Source organism: Pecten maximus, chromosome 19 (genome assembly GCF_902652985.1).
Source record: "Pecten maximus chromosome 19, xPecMax1.1, whole genome shotgun sequence".
NCBI lineage: Eukaryota > Metazoa > Mollusca > Bivalvia > Pectinida > Pectinidae > Pecten > Pecten maximus.
In genome coordinates, this window is record NC_047033.1 from 4,405,677 (window position 1) to 4,424,798 (window position 19,122).

General features: G+C 37.3%; 1 protein-coding gene across 1 annotated transcript; it reads left to right on the forward strand.

The window, feature by feature from the left end:
* The first annotated feature begins 1,817 nt into the window (after positions 1-1,817).
* On the forward strand, positions 1,818-14,905 carry LOC117317791 (tubulin polyglutamylase complex subunit 1-like). The gene is made up of 8 exons (XM_033872726.1): positions 1,818-1,891; positions 4,761-4,851; positions 5,680-5,874; positions 7,425-7,540; positions 7,864-7,999; positions 10,326-10,383; positions 10,913-10,996; positions 12,522-14,905. Exons 1-8 carry the CDS (start codon positions 1,822-1,824, stop codon positions 12,537-12,539), a joined length of 768 nt encoding a protein of 255 aa, XP_033728617.1. The 5' UTR covers positions 1,818-1,821; the 3' UTR covers positions 12,540-14,905.
* The last annotated feature ends 4,217 nt before the right edge of the window (positions 14,906-19,122 follow it).

Below are 19,122 nucleotides of genomic sequence, written 5' to 3' on the forward strand. Positions count from 1 at the left end.
AGAGTAGCCTCCTGGACCGGGTGTTACCACGTTCAGCCGTCAGTGCAGATTAGCCTATTGGGTCAGGTGTTACCACGTACAGCCGTCAGTGCAGAGTAGCCTCCTGGGCCGGGTGTTACCACGTACAGCCGTCAGTGCAGAGTAGCCTACTGGACCGGGTGTTACCACGTTCAGCCGTCAGTGCAGATATGCCTATTGGGTCAGGTGTTACCACATTCAGCCGTCAGTGCAGAGTAGCCTCCTGGACCGGGTGTTACCACGCACAGCCGTCAGTGGAGCGTGGCCTCCTGGGCCAGGTGTTACCACGTACAGCCGTCAGTGCAGAGTAGCCTCCTGGGCCGGGTGTTACCACGTACAGCCGTCAGTGCAGAGTAGCCTCCTGGGCCGGGTGTTACCACGTACAGCCGTCAGTGCAGAGTAGCCTCCTGGGCCAGGTGTTACCAGGTACAGCCGTCAGTGCAGAGTAGCCTCCTGGGCCATGTGTTACCACGTACAGCCGTCAGTGCAGAGTAGCCTCCTGGGCCGGGTGTTACCACGTACAGCCGTCAGTGCAGAGTAGCCTCCTGGGCCGGGTGTTACCACGTACAGCCGTCAGGGCAGAGTAGCCTCCTGGGCCGGGTGTTACCACGTACAGCCGTCAGTGCATAGTAGCCTCCTGGGCCAGGTGTTACCACGTACAGCCGTCAGGGCAGAGTAGCCTCCTGGGCCGGGTGTTACCACGTACAGCCGTCAGTGCAGAGTAGCCTCCTGGGCCAGGTGTTACCACGTACAGCCGTCAGGGCAGAGAAGCCTCCTGGACCGGGTGTTACCACGTACAGCCGTCAGGGCAGAGTAACCTCCTGGGCCATGTGTTACCACGTACAGCCGTCAGGGCAGAGTAGCCTCCTGGGCCATGTGTTACCACGTACAGCCGTCAGGGCAGAGTAGCCTCCTGGGCCATGTGTTACCACGTACAGCCGTCAGGGCAGAGTAGCCTTCTGGGCCAGGTGTTACCACGTATAGCCGTCAGTGCAGAGTAGCTTCCTGTGCCGGGTGTTACCACGTACAGCCTTCAGTGCAGAGTAGCTTCCTTGGTCAGGTTTTACCACGTACAGTTGTCAGTGAAGAGTGACGGCTTAAATGTTCTAAAATATCAAATGATTTCTTCTAAATAACCAAGATGCCCAAGATCAGAATAGTGGATCAAATCTTTGACTCTCTAATTGAACCTGTCTTCAAATAATTGAAGATAGGTTCTATTCAATTAGAGATAGGTTCTATTCAATTAGAGATACATTGTAGTTACAATTCAATTAAAGATAGGTACAATTCTATCTTTAATTGAATTGAACCTATCTTCAAATACGAACAAATAGGGAAAGGGGACCGCTCCCCTTGTTGACACCAATGCATTAAAGAAAGGTTCAATTGAATTAAAGATAGATGCAATTGATTTAAAGATAGGTCCAATAGAATTGAAGATAGGTTTAATTTAATTAAGGATATGCTGTATTTGAAGATAGGTTTAAATCAATTAGAGATAGGTTCAATTAAAGTAGAGATAGGTTCAATTCAATTAGAGATAGGTTCAATTTAATTAGAGATAGGTTCAATTTAGTTAAAGATAGGTTCAATTGAATTGAATTGAACCTATTTTCAAATAATTGAAGATAGGTTTAATTAATTGAATATATGTTAATCCGGCGTTCCATAGACACAGGAAAATGTTTGGTTGATACAGGCCCGTTGTGTCTCTTGTGTATGTGTTCCAAGAGTTATCTTTCTTCGTTTGATATAAGCGTCTGTGCGACCAAGACGATTAGTTTCCACTTTGTTTACAATATGGCGGACAAGAAGAAACCGAACTCTGCAGACGATCGTGTTGTACAAGAGACAGATAGACAATTCCTCGGTAAGCAATGTAGGAATGAAGCACACAGCAAAGTAAGGTATCGTGTTCAAGGATACGACACAGGCAGTGTCCTTTCCTGGACTTGAACAAGGCTATAGGCTAGCTAACCTTCACTCGCATAGCTTGCCCGACACAGCCTGCGTTGTAAAGTTCGTAAATGTAATGCATGTGATCAAAAGGAATGAAAACAGAATAAAAACAAACCAAATAGATATGTGTAAATTTCAAACTGATTCAAAGAAATTATTACATTAAAATAATTTGTGTGACTGAAACTGAACGGAAACAAAATGCATAGATCTCGAGTATAATATGAATGAAGGCAAAGCCTTAGAAGAGCACAGCTATGACAGTAATCACTCATCGTTAATTTGAGATATATTATAAACATCGAGGTTTTTAATTTGAAGTGAGTGTGTATTGGACAAGTTATGAAAAACAGGCTTCATTTTCCACACAAAGAAACAAATTACAAAGTTTGTTTTCTCCTGGGAATTTTGGTATACTTAACGTCCTCAATATATGCTAAGACAATGAGAACTATAATGTGGAAGTTTGTAATAGAACATCACATACACGATTTTGGAAAGATAGACCAGAGACGTCACGTATATGATGATATACACGTCTCTGGATAGACTAATACACATATAATGAAATCTCCTCATTCACATGTTTTGATACACACTGTACAATGATAACTTGTGCTATATTTTTCACGATACCTTATTAATCACCATATCTAGTAATCTAAGGTCAGGGTGTAAAGAGGTCGACACAGTTAGATTTTTTTAATTATGAACTTTTAATAAAATACAAGTTTTGATAAAATTTTATGATAAAAAATGCAACAACTACTGCAGTTAATACAGTTTATACCAACTTAGAAAATACAGAAGATATTGAATCGTTTCCCTTGAATTATCCCATACTTCACAGACAAAAAACTCTTAAAATATATGCGCTGAGAAAGCGCGGGAATCAGTGGCGAAATCTTTGACGTTGAATTCCCATTCTGAATGGGGTTTTTAGTTGTGCTTACAATGCTGTTGTCTAATGATAATACAATTAAAAACTGTTCTATATAACGCAGCAAACTAACCTCTATTCTACTCTTGCATCCAATTTGATCAGCACAGAAACTAGGAAGGTTCAGATTTACATGTAGGTAACCAACGAAATATCTCAAGCCAATCAAATTCGCAAAATGCATTTGCCGACGAAGCCTACCTCGTCAGTCAAAAGAAAAATAGAAATGGTAACTTTTAAATGAATCAGGCCTTTGACATGGGTTATGCGGATATTTCAAGAATTAAGTAATTTGAACTAACTTTCAGTTATTTGTTTCAACGAGAGAGAAATCATTCAGATCTGGTCCTGTAGGAAACAAGATTTCAAACATGGCTGCCTCTATTGGAGGCGCGCGACTTTTCCCGCGGGACACGATTTCACAGTTGAAGGGGTATAGACTATTGATTGGAAATATATATATAGCTTATACACGTGTTGTCTTAAAGAGAGCTTCGCTCTCGCGCACTTTGGGCGCAATGAGCTGCACTCTTATTAAATTAACCGTTACATACAGTAAAGTCGGTGACAATACGTGTCTTTATAATTTTGATATTTTTACGAATTTTGTTTCTTACTTTTTTAATTTAAGGAATAAGTCAAAAGTTTAAATTCATGCTATGCTTTCAGGGCTTTTTGTGGCCGTTAATGCCAAATTGAAATTATTTCATATTTAAGCCACATTCCCAAAATGTTCAGTTTACTCTTTCCCAATTTACCAATTTTCTTCCCAAAATGAGACAAAAAGGCCCTTCCCAAATCAGTGAGAATAAGCCCTGACTTTACTCCTGTAACTTAAGTCTAGAGGCTGCTGCATGGTGGGGGTCATTTCTTGTATGCCGAGCCCGAGCTTTGGATATTTTCGTTTTGCTCCTTAACGAATAGACTGATTAAATCCATTTTTCCTACATTTGTTTGTGTTATTGTTTGTCACATAACCGTGCCAGAAACTCTAATTTAATCCACTGTCAGGTATTATTCACTGACAATACACATACATTCTGTAGGTCGGTAACTTTACACAAAGCTCAGGCTCGGTTGAGTTGTCTGCCCTTAGCAGGGGCTGGCTAGTCTGGTGATCTGAGGCTCGGTTACTAAAAATTCCAAATTGCCAATGAAATAAACCGAGATTGATGTTGAAGTTGATATTTTTAAAAGAAGTTATGTTTACTGGTTACATGCATGTATGAATATCACAAAAATAAAGCATGTATTTTAAATAATTTTCGAAAATGTGAATAGTCGCGCTTAAGTACAGGATACAAGAAATGGACCCCTGAAAAATGAAAATCAGCGATTTCAAGAGTAATATTTATTTTCGTGAAATTTTGCTGGCACGGTTATGTGACAAACAACACCACAAACTAATGTAGAAAAAATGGGTTAAATCAGTTCATCCGTTAAGGAGAAAAGCGAAAATATCCAAAGCTCGGGCTCGGGATACAAGAAATGACCCCCATCGAGGCTGCTGCATGGTTGGCTATATATTATCTCACATTATATACCCAAAGTAACATACACAGGTAATACACGACACCTTTCAAACATTCCCCACTTTATTGAACCTCTAACATTGATGGAGTATCTATGTTTTTACTGTGAAACCATTTTAACAGCACAATTTAACAAAATGGACACATTAGGCCTTACTATTTTGATTAATATTTAAATTTTGAAGAGTGATCCGCTGAGTGACATACAACTGACTGACTAACAAAACAAAAGGTTATTAATGTTTGTATACTAAGTTTGGTAAATATCGGTTTTGTATGAAAAGGATCCTGTTGTTTTGTGATTTCAGAGAGAACAAGTACAGGGACACTAATCAAAGATGTATTGGAGAAAATCATAAGCAACAGACCTGAGGATCCTATTGCGTTCTTAGCTGATTAGTTAGTTGTACCAGTTTGAAATAAGGAACTGCTGTTCTCGCATAATTCACAGGGTGATCATGCGGTTGCTAGAGATACTGTAGGATATATTAATCTGGAACAGCTGACATGAGATATATTATTTTTTTTTATATTTATGATGCTACTCACAATCGGGTAGCTATGTAGTGTAACTAAAAATATGTCTCAAATTGATAGCATCATCAATTTTTATGCACATTCATGGCTCCTTCTGAGAGCTTTGCAGTGCCATTAATAGGCGCCTTTCCCACTTATCATTATTTTATATTTAAGCCAAATTCCCAAATGGGAATTTGTAATTTATTCCTGCAAAAGTCTTTCCCATTTCAACAATTTTCTTCCCAAAATGAGACAAAAAGGCCCCATCCCTAACCAGTGAGGAAAACCCTGACATTTCATCAGACATTGGTGATGAATAGGTTTCACCACAACTTACATTATGTAACTATTTCAAGTATGTGATCAAAATAAACAAACATGGGTCTGTACCGTGGACGGGATACACTTTATCTCTTCCCCTATGTAAGAGCTTGACAAGCCAGTCAAACTCTTACACTTGGGTTGAGGTATCTTTGTCCACAGAACAGGTCCTGCATGTAATTAATTTGCATATAGTATACGTAGCTAAGCAAATGTATGCTATAATGAAGTGTACTTATCCTAATTTTACTTTGGTAATTGATTAATATAAAATGTATATATGTTGAAACAAAAGCATTTAAATTTACCATTTTGGTTTGTCAAACGATAGCATTTCATTTCATTATAATATTTCTTTGTCTAAAACATTTTTTTATTCAATTTCAGTTTTGATTCTCTAGAAGATGAGACAAATTTAGTGGTGAAGGCCAAACAGATTTTAACAATGACCCACCATAGTCGTCCGGTGTTTGAAACCAATGTTAGGATGGCCTACAACCTCTTACAGAAACACAAAATCTCAAAGAAAGTGTACGGTGTCAATGGGACAGTTTTCACAGACTTAATTAAAGCACTTTGCAAGTAAGTCAGAATTCAAAGGAAATGTACTTAACAATCTGTCATCAGTTTTAAAATCAAATTTGAAACTCTTAGATTGGATTTCTTCCATTGAACTAATACAAATGCATATACATACATGAAATAAGTATCAGTCTATTTGTTTGTTTAAAAATATGAATGATTGACCAATATTTTAGTATGAATCCTGATTTAAGTGTTTTGGAAATATTTGTCTCATTAAGTTATATTCTTATATTACGTTTTGGCAAAAACAGCTATTTCAGTAATTCATAATTTTGACTACTTTTTTCCCATTCATAATTAGGCAGCTACAATATGTTGTCCAGAGCTCAGTTAAATTATACTAAACACTTGATTAGTGAAAATCTCATTTCTCTTTCTCTGTGTATGTACATGCACATGTACATTGTATATTCTTTAAAATAGGCAGGTAGGAAAAGACCGAAAAGTGTTATAGAGTTTGGTGAAAAGATTGTAAAGCTAATTTGAAATTACAAAAAATTATTGTATCAGAATTTTAAAATTGTTGTGAAACTAAGATAAGCCTAATAAAATCCCCTTTTGAAAAACTCCATTTTCATCAATACATGTACTCCTTAAAGGAAATAACTTGACTCAAACATTTTCATAGGTATGAATTTAAAGAATGTTTCTTATCTAAGATTTTTTCCTAACCCCAGGCCCAGACCCCTGAGCTTGAACCTACAGTTCTTTTCAACTCCACACTTTAAAATATTTTTTGGCGTTGACAACTAAATGAAATACTGTATTTGACCTTATAAGTGCACCTGTTCCTATAAGTGGGCCTCCACCTTTTTTTCAGGAAAAAATGATGGGTTTGCAAATTGAAACATAAAATGTTCGATCTTACAAAGTTACGTATACCTCACTGATCTGTCAATGTAATCTCCAGTATTTTAACCAAAGACTCTGGATTGTTTTCACTACATAAAGACAAATTTAAATGGGGAAAAAAAAGAAAAAAAAAATCCCAATCACATTCGACATGAAATTATTTCCTTTGCATGGCTTTATCATACACATAACTTTTGAGTTTTTCTAAGCAAACAGTGGAGAATACATAAGGTAATGCACAGTATAAGGGGAGATAACTTCTAAAAATGTAGGGGAAATAGAGAAAATATGATTTTAAACAGCAAGAAATAAACAGGAGATAATTGTCCAGAGCATTGACCTCTGACCCCAGTAAATTGTTTATTTTTGTTGTTTGAAATCATGTTTAATATGCCTTAGTACATTTTTTTAAGAAGTATAGAAATGGCAGCCATCTTGAAAATCTTTTTCAAACTCAAATACTTTCTTTCTATGGGGCTGCAGAGTAATCGGTATAAAGTTCTGTTCTGTCCCCCCCCCCCCCCCCCCCCCCCCCTCCTGTATAATTTAAAAGAACTTACCAGTGAAACAGACTCCTTTTTTTCATTTTCAATGTTTCAAAATTCTATGGGGATGGCTTCTGACCTACATTACCACGACAGCAGCCATGTCGTTACATATTTATGTGTATTTACAAGCTTTATAATGTATTACAGAGATATTCCTCAGACTGTTCAGAACAAACTATTAAAGAAACTAGAGTGTGCAGAACATGAATGTATCAAGTTTGATGTATTTAGCTCTGGTGTCTTCACTTGCTGTGTTTTACTTGGTAAGTCTAACCTACATGTACAATACATTATATTGAGGTCATCTCGTTATCCCATTATCTTTTAATTAAGGCTAAATAAAATTATGTACTTTGTTCTGGGGCCAATTTTTCCTAAAAAGAAGAGGGAGTCAATTTTTTACCATTTTATTGATAAAAAACAGATGAGGTCAATTTTGTTTTTATAATCAACCAATCAGTATTCATTTTCATATTGACTGCTTCAAAATGAGGGAAACAATGCTTTTTGTACAGATGTAGATATTGTATGTTTTTATTTATTAATATTGTTAGTCATTGTTCTTTATTGAGAAATGTTTTTCCAGATTATGTGAAGCTGTCAGAAATGCTGTTCAAGTCTATTGACCTCCAAAAGAGTGGAAAAGCTGACAAGGTGTTGTGTGAGACCGTTCTAGATCAATTACGAACAGCTTTGGCTAGCAATAAGGCTGATGCCAGGAGGTAAATACTTGTACAGGCACAGGTGTCTGCTTCTGGTTAATATTGACGAAAAAAAAAATATAAGCCCCCTACTCCGTTTCATTGGCGATGCATCGTTGAATTTCACAACCACTTTTGGTCACTTCTCATCTGTAAATCAATGTCACATGGCAAAAGAATATCATGCAATGATATTTAAGGATTTTAAACCAAGGTGCATTACTAAAGTTTGTGTGCATTTGATATTTTAGTAGGATTGAATTAAATTCAAGATGAATCGTATCTCACCCCCCACTTATGACTGTTCGAGTGTTACTAGAGTAAAAGTGAGGGTTGATATATTTTTCTATAAATATTGACCAGAAGCAGATGTGATACCGGTGCCCTATACTGATAAGGTCTCCGAGGGTAGCTTTTGTCTTTGACTTGAAACTGAAAAAAAAATTCAGTATAAATTCATATTTATCCTCCAGGCTTTTTTATTCATATTTAAGCTGAGATCTGCAAATCTATGGTTTATTCCTGGAATTGTGCTTCCCAATTAACCAATTTTCTTCACCAAAATGAGATAAAAAGGCCCCGTCCTGAACCGGTGAAAAAAGTCCCTAATTCTCATGATTAAAATTGATTAACTGCTTTAATTATTCTGTGCATCATCTGACAGACCAGATATTAGAAATGTGCTTTAGTGATCTCATTTTACAAATGATTCCAGTTAAAAATACTTTATATGATTTATTTCTTAAATCCACATTTATCTTACATAAACCATCTCTGACCATTGACAAATTTGTCAGTGCTGTATGAATTAATGTAAACAATATTTTTTTGAGTTCAAATAAAATTTAACTTTTTGGATGTGTAGACTGAACACTGAAATTATATTCAATAATGACCAGGGCCCCACTGAAATTATATTCAATAATGACCAGGGCCCGTATTCATGAAACTGTACTCATACTCAAACTCAAATTGTTTCCAATAATGACCAGGACTCTGAATAAATGATTTTTTTTCACTTTATCATAGTTTATCTCCCTTTGATTTCCTCATTGCTTAGAAGCAGATTCATCGAAACAAAATATACATTGAATACATTCTTTATCACATAACTAGTCTTTACTGCCATGTAATACAGCTGAACTGTATACTATAATTATCATATGACACATGTGTAATAACACTATTGTGACATCATAATTAATGTACATTAAATGTACTAAGGGAGCCGCGGTGGCCGAGTGGTTAAGGTGTCCCGACACTTGAACACTAACCCTCCACCACTGGGTTGCGAGTTCGAAACCTACGTGCGGCAGTTGCCAGGTACTGACCGTAGGCCGGTGGTTTTTCTACGGGTACTCCGGCTTTCCTCCACCTCCAAAACCTGTCACGTCTTTAAATGACCCTGGCTGTTAATAGGACGTTAAACAAAAACAAACCAAACAGTACTAAGACGATTGTCTTTGTAGAAAAACCATAATGTCCAAGAGGCAATTCACCTGTTTTATAAAGAAATTAGATTTTATTAGTTCTCACTTTAGTCCTCAAAATTAAGAATTATGTGATAAATACATTTTTACACTTTTGACTATGTCATGGAATTTATCAAACTTCTGAAATAATTTGAATTGCCACTCCATGAATGCTCCTGACATATCAAATTATTGAACTCTTTTGATAAATTCTATATGCATGTTTATATATATTACAAAATTATTAGTGCAAGATCCTGTACATTGTATATGCAATGCATTACTTGTATGTCGGACTATACAACTGCATACTCTGTTTGGAAGTACACAATATTAGTGTTTTTTTAAATCAATTTGATGTTATCACAAGACTGTATTCATGATTGAACTCTAATCACAGTTTACAGTATACTACTTGTTGTCCCACAGTTTAATAAATAATTTTGATAAATTCATTACCAGCAGTCTGATCTTTTATTTTGTTGATGGTACATACAGCCACTTTCAAAGTGAATCATTTCTTTCTCTACAACTACAACTAACAGATAAGCAGTGTTATTTATTGTCCTATAACTGGAACACAGTGCACCTCTTTCTTGTTTTAGTATAGCTTATATAGTTAGCTTATATGTATGTTTTTGTTTAGAGAAATAAGAAAATCAGAATCACTCTATATATATATACACTAAGTTAATAAAGTTTTTAATACACAGTACCAAAGCCTTGATTTCTTCAACACAGGTTTTATTTCAGTTAAATTTAAATGTTTGTTGGTAATTGATCAACTTATTCATTTATAATATATAATATCAATTCTATGAGGTTCGGTATATTTGCTATATTTAAAAAAAAATCTTTTTTTTTATAAATTATAGGGTAGTGGAGTCAGGCTATAACCTCGGACCTGATGGATTATACTATGCCCTAGACAAGGTAAACAATTTACATATTTTTGAAATTTGAAAATATTTCAAATAGTAAATATTGATTTTTTTTTAAGGTAAAAATTAAAATGTTTGTAAGTTTAAAAATATCTTTAATAATAAACATTGAGATCTATGCTCAAAACAAATGTAAAATGAACTTATTTTAAATTTGATATATTCTTACTGTTTAAATATTAAATGTTTATGCTCAAGACAAGGTAGATATCAATATAGTTTTGAAAATATTTATGACTGTAGACTGAACTACATCACAGTCACAATGGTCAGATGGGTTAAAATTTTGCTTAAAATACATCAGTAATATTTACATACTGGTATTGTTAATTACATAATAAGAAAAAATTGAGAAAAATAATAAAATAATAGATTAAAAGAACAAGATGGTTTCATGGTAGCTCTTCCTGTGTTAGGGTGTTCAGCAGACTTAGTCTAGGACTACCCAATCCTCACCACGTCCGCTGGGAGAAAAAGTATATCATTTAAAATTTGAAAAATATTTCTGTTTTTAATCCAAGGCGATGAAGAGAGGACACTTGAACCAAGGGGCTCAGACTTTAGACCAATTTACAACAGAGGCATGCGATGCTTTCTTAACAAAGGTAAAATGACATTTGTATCTACATATGTTAGTACATTTATATTCAATGGAAGTTCCTCTTGAGACACTCTCAATTTTGTGAGACAACTCCTGGATTTTAGTATATTTGATTCATAATCACACACAATTTTGTAATATCAAACAACTTTTGGTATAAGATAAAATGTGCACTCCATTGTAAAAGAAGCTGGGAAATTAAGAATATGTTTGCTTCCTGTAGGGTTGGGGTTGGAGTAACCTTATATAAAGCCTGACCCTGACTGTTGGTGTCTCCTTGTCACCCCATCTCATATGACCCTGGCTGTTGGTGTCTCCTCGCCACCCCATCTCATATGACCCTGGCTGTTGGTGTCTCCTCACCACCCCATCTCATATGACTCTTGACTGTTGGTGTCTCCTTGCCACCCCATCTCATATGACCCTGGCTGTTGGTGTCTCCTTGCCACCCCATCTCATATGACTCTGACTGTTGGTGTCTCCTTGCCACCCCATCTCATATGACCCTGGCTGTTGGTGTCTCCTCGCCACCCCATCTCATATGACCCTGGCTGTTGGTGTCTCCTTGCCACCCCATCTCATATGACCCTGGCTGTTGGTGTCTCCTTGCCACCCCATCTCATATGACCCTGGCTGTTGGTGTCTCCTCGCCACCCCATCTCATATGACTCTTGACTGTTGGTGTCTCTTGCCACCCAATCTCATATGACCCTGGCTGTTGGTGTCTCCTCGCCACCCCATCTCATATGACTCTTGACTGTTGGTGTCTCCTTGCCACCCCATCTCATATGACCCTGGCTGTTGGTGTCTCCTCGCCACCCCATCTCATATGACCCTGGCTGTTGGTGTCTCCTCACCACCCCATCTCATATGACTCTTGACTGTTGGTGTCTCCTTGCCACCCCATCTCATATGACCCTGGCTGTTGGTGTCTCCTCGCTGACCCATCTCATATGATCCTATCTGTTGGTGTCTCCTCATAACCTGATCTCTTATGACCCTGGCTGTTGGTGTTTCCTTGACACCCAACTCATTCGACCCTGTCTGTTGGTGTCTCCTCGTAACCTGATCTCTTATGACCCTGGCTGTTGGTGTTTCCTTGACACCCAACTCATTCGACCCTGGCTGTTGGTGTCTCCTTGTAACCTGATCTCATATGACACTGGCGGCTGTTGGTGTCTCCTCAACACTATCCTCATATGACCCTGGTTGTTTGTGTGCATAACCTTGACACCCGATTTCATATGACCCTAGCTGTTTTGAGGATGATTAACACCTAAAAACAAAACAAACCTAAAATAAGAAGTTGTCTTGCAAAGATCAAGCCTGTTTGACTATCAGGTTTGTGACACAAGCTTTAGTTATATCAAATCAATCCAAAATTCCAGTTAGTTCAAGATGAAATAAAAACCCTAAATTGACATCGTTGTAACTTTTGTGAATTTTAAGATTGAAAATATAAATCAAGCTGTACATAAAATATAGGTCATATGTGTCAGGGATTAAGCTACCTTTTGTTTCATTTTCAGGTGAAAAAGATCCGCTGATTAATGATGTATGCTAGTAGATCAAGTTTGAACAATGTTTGATGAGACAACATTAACAATTTATATAAGAAATAATTGATCTAATCAAAAGTAAGAGTCGGTTGTCAAGACCTGATTCTTTATAATCAGATTTTTCAGGAAACATTCGCAATACATTCCTTTGTGTCTCAACATAAGATGGCGTTTGTATTCCTATATGCAAAATTGAATCTGTGATCTAAGTATTTTTGTATAAAATTGGCAAAGACATATGTCTCAGTAAATTTCTCACAGTTTTTCCAAACTGGAGTTTGAACAACAGCTACTGAGGTAAAATGGAAATGGGTAATTTTAAGTGCAATTATAGAATTTTTTATTCGATATAGGATGTATAGAAAATAAGGGTATCTTTTGAGCAAACAGGTAAGTTCCAAGACCTAAGGCAAATAAATCTTGCTTTTGGAAATGATAACTTGCTTTTCTAAGAAATTGCCCATTTTCTTACTGAAATGTATTCTCATTCTACAATGCTCATCGAGCCGACCTACAAAACACACAATTTACAATGGAAAAATTTAAAGCGAGTCGTTTTCCTTTAGAAAGTAACGATGATGAATCTGGAGCTGATTAAGTCATTAAGGTCATTCTATTTTAACTCGAGTATGAGGAAGTAGCTTGTAATGTGTTGGTATTGCCAATAATTATATATGAAATCGTAGTAATGTAAGGGGATGTTAATGTTCATTCCAATTCATTATGGGATGTTTTTGCGTATATTTTGTATCAACTTATCAATAAGTTATAAATGGCTTGATAATATGTATGTATGAGTGCCAGATATTTTTTGTAAGAATGTATGAAATCTTTGTGTATGTTTTGTGTTCATGAAGTGTTTGGAGACTATCACGATAAAGTTCTAATTTATACAGATGTGTGTGATGATACATGTTTGTAACTTACCAGCTCTAATTTAAAGTTTTGCCAGCTTAAACCACAGGGCAGCTTCCTATGGCTTGTTGCGATTGATTTCTTACGATTTATATTTACCCACATTCTCAATCGCCCTGCATACTAATTGGTATCCAAGCCGGGATTTCGGAACCTACCAAACATTAACCAGAAGTACGGCGTTGGCTCTATACTTCGAGATTGTATATAAGAATAATTTTAAGCAATGATTTGAGATATGGTAAATCTTTCTGACAGTTTAATTTTCATATAAGGATTTTGGACCTTCTGGACATCGGTATTGGTCAAAATTTTTGAAGTGCAAAATATTACAGGTTTTTTTTTCAGCATTTTCAGCCCCAAAAAGTACCTGCACAAATTACACAGGTGTACAAATTACCGGTACATGTGTTTTTATGGTATCATGCAGGGATGTAATATTATAAAGATTATATGTTTAAGATTAAGTGTGTTTACTAGGTAGATACTACTTGTTCAATGTTAAAGCTTGTATTAGTAAAGACAAAATCTATCCACAGAGATCCACAAAGAATGGGGACCTCAATATAGGTTCTATACTGAGGTCTTGAACTTGTAATAAGGTCTCTCACCTGATGTTTTAGCATAAAGAAAATGACCTTGACCTTGACCTTGTTTGAATGTCTAATATGAGTCTATTTCTCATTAATGGATTGAGAAAGAGGAGAAACATTTAAATCTCGGATGGAGATGGTACAAATTCCAAAGTATATTTGTGTTTTAAATTCTGGATCAAACATAATGTATATATATTATTTAGGAATCTGAGTTTGGGAACTTGTCAAGTCCCTGTGAAATTTGTTTTCATCATTTTGGTTTGTCTATTAAAGTCAATTAAAATCAATTTTATGAACAACACCAGTGTCCTTGGACAATATAAAGAGAAACATGTATGAGTAAAACTTCCTATAATTTATATTAATGATAAGCAACTCTTGTGATATGGTGAAAAAAAACATGATTTAAGAATGCGAGTCTATTGTAGTGCTAAGTTGTATATGTATTTAAACACAGGGACTTGGCACAAATTGCCATCCACATGGTCTGTACATATGTATACATTATAAAGTTTTCTACAAAGTTTTAACCATTAACTTAAAATATATATAATATCTATAATATTACCTATATATTTCTATACAGATTTCGAAGATTAGAATTCATGGCAAGTCCCTGTGTATTTTTGGAAATATTTGTTTATATCATAGTTACCATTTTTTCTTGGAATTTCTTTTGGAGATTTCATTTATGCATATTTCCCATCTCCAGAAAATTTCAATTTTAATAGTTGCGCTCCAAAACAGGAATCTCCCTGAAATAGGAAGAGTTGACAGAAAGGTTAGATATATACATTTACTGTTGTTGAATAAAGGAGAATTGAAATTGTTCTAAACAAATGATATTTTGGATCTTTTTCTGTTTTGCTTCATTAGAATGAGAATAGCAAACAGCTGTTTTATTGCACAGGTTGTCACCTATTGCACACATGTTCTTTACCATTTACCGGCACAGTCATGTAGTTTTCATCGCATTAAAACAAACTGTCTAATAATGCAAACTGTCTAATAATGCAAACTGTCTAATAAGACCATTACAGATACATGGATACTCCCTGATAGCCTCCCAGTTATAATAAAGCCACACATTTCACCACACAGTCACAGGTATACCCCCGATATGCCTCCCAGTTATATTAAAGCCACACAGTCACAGGTATACCCCAATATGCCTCCCAGTTATATTAAAGCCACACAGTCACAGGTATACCCCCCGATATGCCTCCCAGTTATAATAAAGCCACACATTTCACCACACAGTCACAGGTATACCCCCGAAATGCCTCCCAGTTATATTAAAGCCACACAGTCACAGGTATACCCCCGATATGCCTCCCAGTTATATTAAAGCCACACAGTCACAGGTATACCCCGATATGCCTCCCAGTTATATTAAAGCCACACAGTCACAGGTATACCCCCCGATATGCCTCCCAGTTATAATAAAGCCACACATTTCACCACACAGTCACAGGTATACCCCCGAAATGCCTCCCAGTTATATTAAAGCCACACAGTCACAGGTATACCCCCCGATATGCCTCCCAGTTATAATAAAGCCACACATTTCACCACACAGTCACAGGTATACCCCCGAAATGCCTCCCAGTTATATTAAAGCCACACAGTCACAGGTATACCCCGATATGCCTCCCAGTTATAATAAAGCCACACAGTCACAGGTATACCCCCGATATGCCTCCCAGTTATATTAAAGCCACACAGTCACAGGTATACCCCCGATATGCCTCCCAGTTATATTAAAGCCACACAGTCACAGGTATACCCCCGATATGCCTCCCAGTTATATTAAAGCCACACAGTCACAGGTATACCCCGATATGCCTCCCAGTTATATTAAAGCCACACAGTCACAGGTATACCCCGATATGCCTCCCAGTTATATTAAAGCCACACAGTCACAGGTATACCCCGATATGCCTCCCAGTTATATTAAAGCCACACAGTCACAGGTATACCCCCCGATATGCCTCCCAGTTATAATAAAGCCACACATTTCACCACACAGTCACAGGTATACCCCCGAAATGCCTCCCAGTTATATTAAAGCCACACAGTCACAGGTATACCCCCGATATGCCTCCCAGTTATATTAAAGCCACACAGTCACAGGTATACCCCCGATATGCCTCCCAGTTATAATAAAGCCACACAGTCACAGGTATACCCCCGATATGCCTCCCAGTTATAATAAAGCCACACAGTCACAGGTATACCCCGATATGCCTCCCAGTTATATTAAAGCCACACAGTCACAGGTATACCCCGATATGCCTCCCAGTTATATTAAAGCCACACAGTCACAGGTATACCCCCGATATGCCTCCCAGTTATAATAAAGCCACACAGTCACAGTTATACCCCCGATATGCCTCCCAGTTATATTAAAGCCACACAGTCACAGGTATACCCCGATATGCCTCCCAGTTATATTAAAGCCACACAGTCACAGGTATACCCCCGATATGCCTCCCAGTTATATTAAAGCCACACAGTCCCAGGTATACCCCCGATATGCCTCCCAGTTATATTAAAGCCACACAGTCACAGGTATACCCCCGATATGCCTCCCAGTTATATTAAAGCCACACAGTCACAGGTATACCCCCGATTTGCCTCCCAGGTATATTAAAGCCACACAGTCACAGGTATACCCCCGATATGCCTCCCAGTTATATTAAAGCCACATATTATACCATCCAGTCGCAGTGTATGTCTACTCCCTGATTCGCCTTCCAATTATATATTAATGCCACCCATTTTACCATCCAGTTGCAGTGTACCTCTACTCCCTGATTCGCTTTCCAATTACCGGATATATGAATGCCACCCATTTTACCATCCAGTTGCAGTGTACCTCTACTCCCTGATTCACTTTCTAATTACCGGATATATGAATGCCACACATTTTACCATTCAGTTGTCGGTAACTGGATTATTCATGCATGGCTTTTTAGGTCACCAGAGACGAAGTCCGTCATCCTTTTGTAAACAAATTACATTTTCGACTTCTTCTCAATAACCAATAAAGGGCTAGAGACCTGATATTTGGTATGTATCATACTGGGTTGAAGGAATATCAAGATTGTTCAAATGAATGACTTTGACCTTCATTCAAGCGCACAGGCATCAAATATGCTTAAATTTTTAAATGACTTCTCATTCACCAAGAGGCCAAGAGACCTGATATTAGGCATATAGCATGCTGGGTGAAGGGCTATCAAGATTTTTCATATGAATGACCTTGACCTTCATGCAACATCACAGGGTTCAAACATGCTCAAATCTTTAAATGGCTTTCCATCATAAATCAAGAGGCCCAGAGACCTGATATTAGGTCTGCAGAATGCTTGGATGAAGGGCTTTCAAGATAGTTCAGATGAATGACCTTGATTTCCATTCAAGGTCACGGGTCAAATATGCTTAAAATCTTAAATGATTTCTCCTCATTAACCAAGAGGCCTCGAGACCTGATATTGGGCATATAGCATGCTGGGATAAAGGGCTATCAAGATCGTTCAAATAAATGACCTTGACCTTCATGCAGCGTCACATGGGTTAAACATGCTAAAAACTTTAAATTACTTCTTCTCAATAACCAAGAGGCCCAGAGACCTGATATTAGGCCTGTTGCATGCTGAGGTGAAAGGTTATCAAGATTGTTAAATGAATGACCTTTACCTTCATTCAAGGTCACAAGGGTCAAATGTGTTAATTTTTTTTCAATAATCAAGAGGCCCAGATACCTGATATTAGGTATGCAGCATGCTGGGATGAAGGGTTTTCAAATCTATTCAAACGAATGACCTTGATTTTTTTTCAAGACCACAGGGGTCAAATATGCTTTAATCTTTGAACAACTTCTTCTCATTAACCAAGAGGCCTAGAGATGTGATATTAGGCCTAACGCATGCTTGGGTAAAGGGCTTCAATGTTTGTTCAGATTAATGAGCATGACCTTGACCTTCATTTACGGCCACAAGGCTCAAATATGCTAAAATCTTTTAAACGTCTTCTGGAGGATCAACACACATAGAAACGATATATTTTACCTGTACGTAGCATACTGGAGTGAACACATTGACCTCATATTCATGGTCACAGGAATCAAAACTACCAAAATATATCAAAATCCAGGTAAACGTTAAGGCTCATGGGCCTATTGTTATGTATGTGTAGTTCCTTTTCATTAGACATGGGTGACCTCTCAGATTTATAATCGGCTCACAGAAAATTAGCACATGTTCCCAATCAATATACAAATGAATATGAAATAAATATTAAATAAACGAAGAGAGCATTACAGCGTCCTAAAATATCGCTCACAAAACCGGAAGTTAGAAAATCTTCGGGGTGTAATCTTTTGTTTATTCACTTTAAATTCTTAAGAGGAAAAGGGAAGCAGAAACTTTTGGAGGAAGGTTAGTATGAATATGTTTATTGTGTCAATATATTCAACAGCAAGTCTTATATCAAATCGATCATCATTACTCTTTATTGATGATAATAACGATTAAAGTTCTGACCAGCAGTGCCCTAATACACTTACATGAAATTGTTTGCTTGGTTTATCGCCCCGTATACAGCCAGGGTTATTTGAGACTGGTATCTTATTGTAGTAGTTGGTGACTACATCACTGAAAAACATACGGGATGCCCTTCGCATGCCATCTATAGCAATTGGGGTAAAGCTGTCTTTCCCAATGTCATTTCCAAGGCAGCACAGACCTGCCCGTTTCTCTGCTTCCCGAGAAACCCAAACCGAGTATAAGAAACGTCGAACCACTCACCTAAGATATTCACCTGAAGTTAAATGACCGGCACTCTAACTGAGAGAGTTATCGCGACCCGATATGACCCAGAAAGTTTCAAGCTCCGTTGCATAAATAACGTTACAGTATACGTTGTATTTTTTCGGCATAGCCGTATAATATTCTTTTGGCCCCGGATATGACGCGACAGGTGCCGTAACTGGTCAAGATGAAGTATGTGATTGGTCAATGTAGCGGTAAATGCAAAATGCAGACATGCAGTTAAAA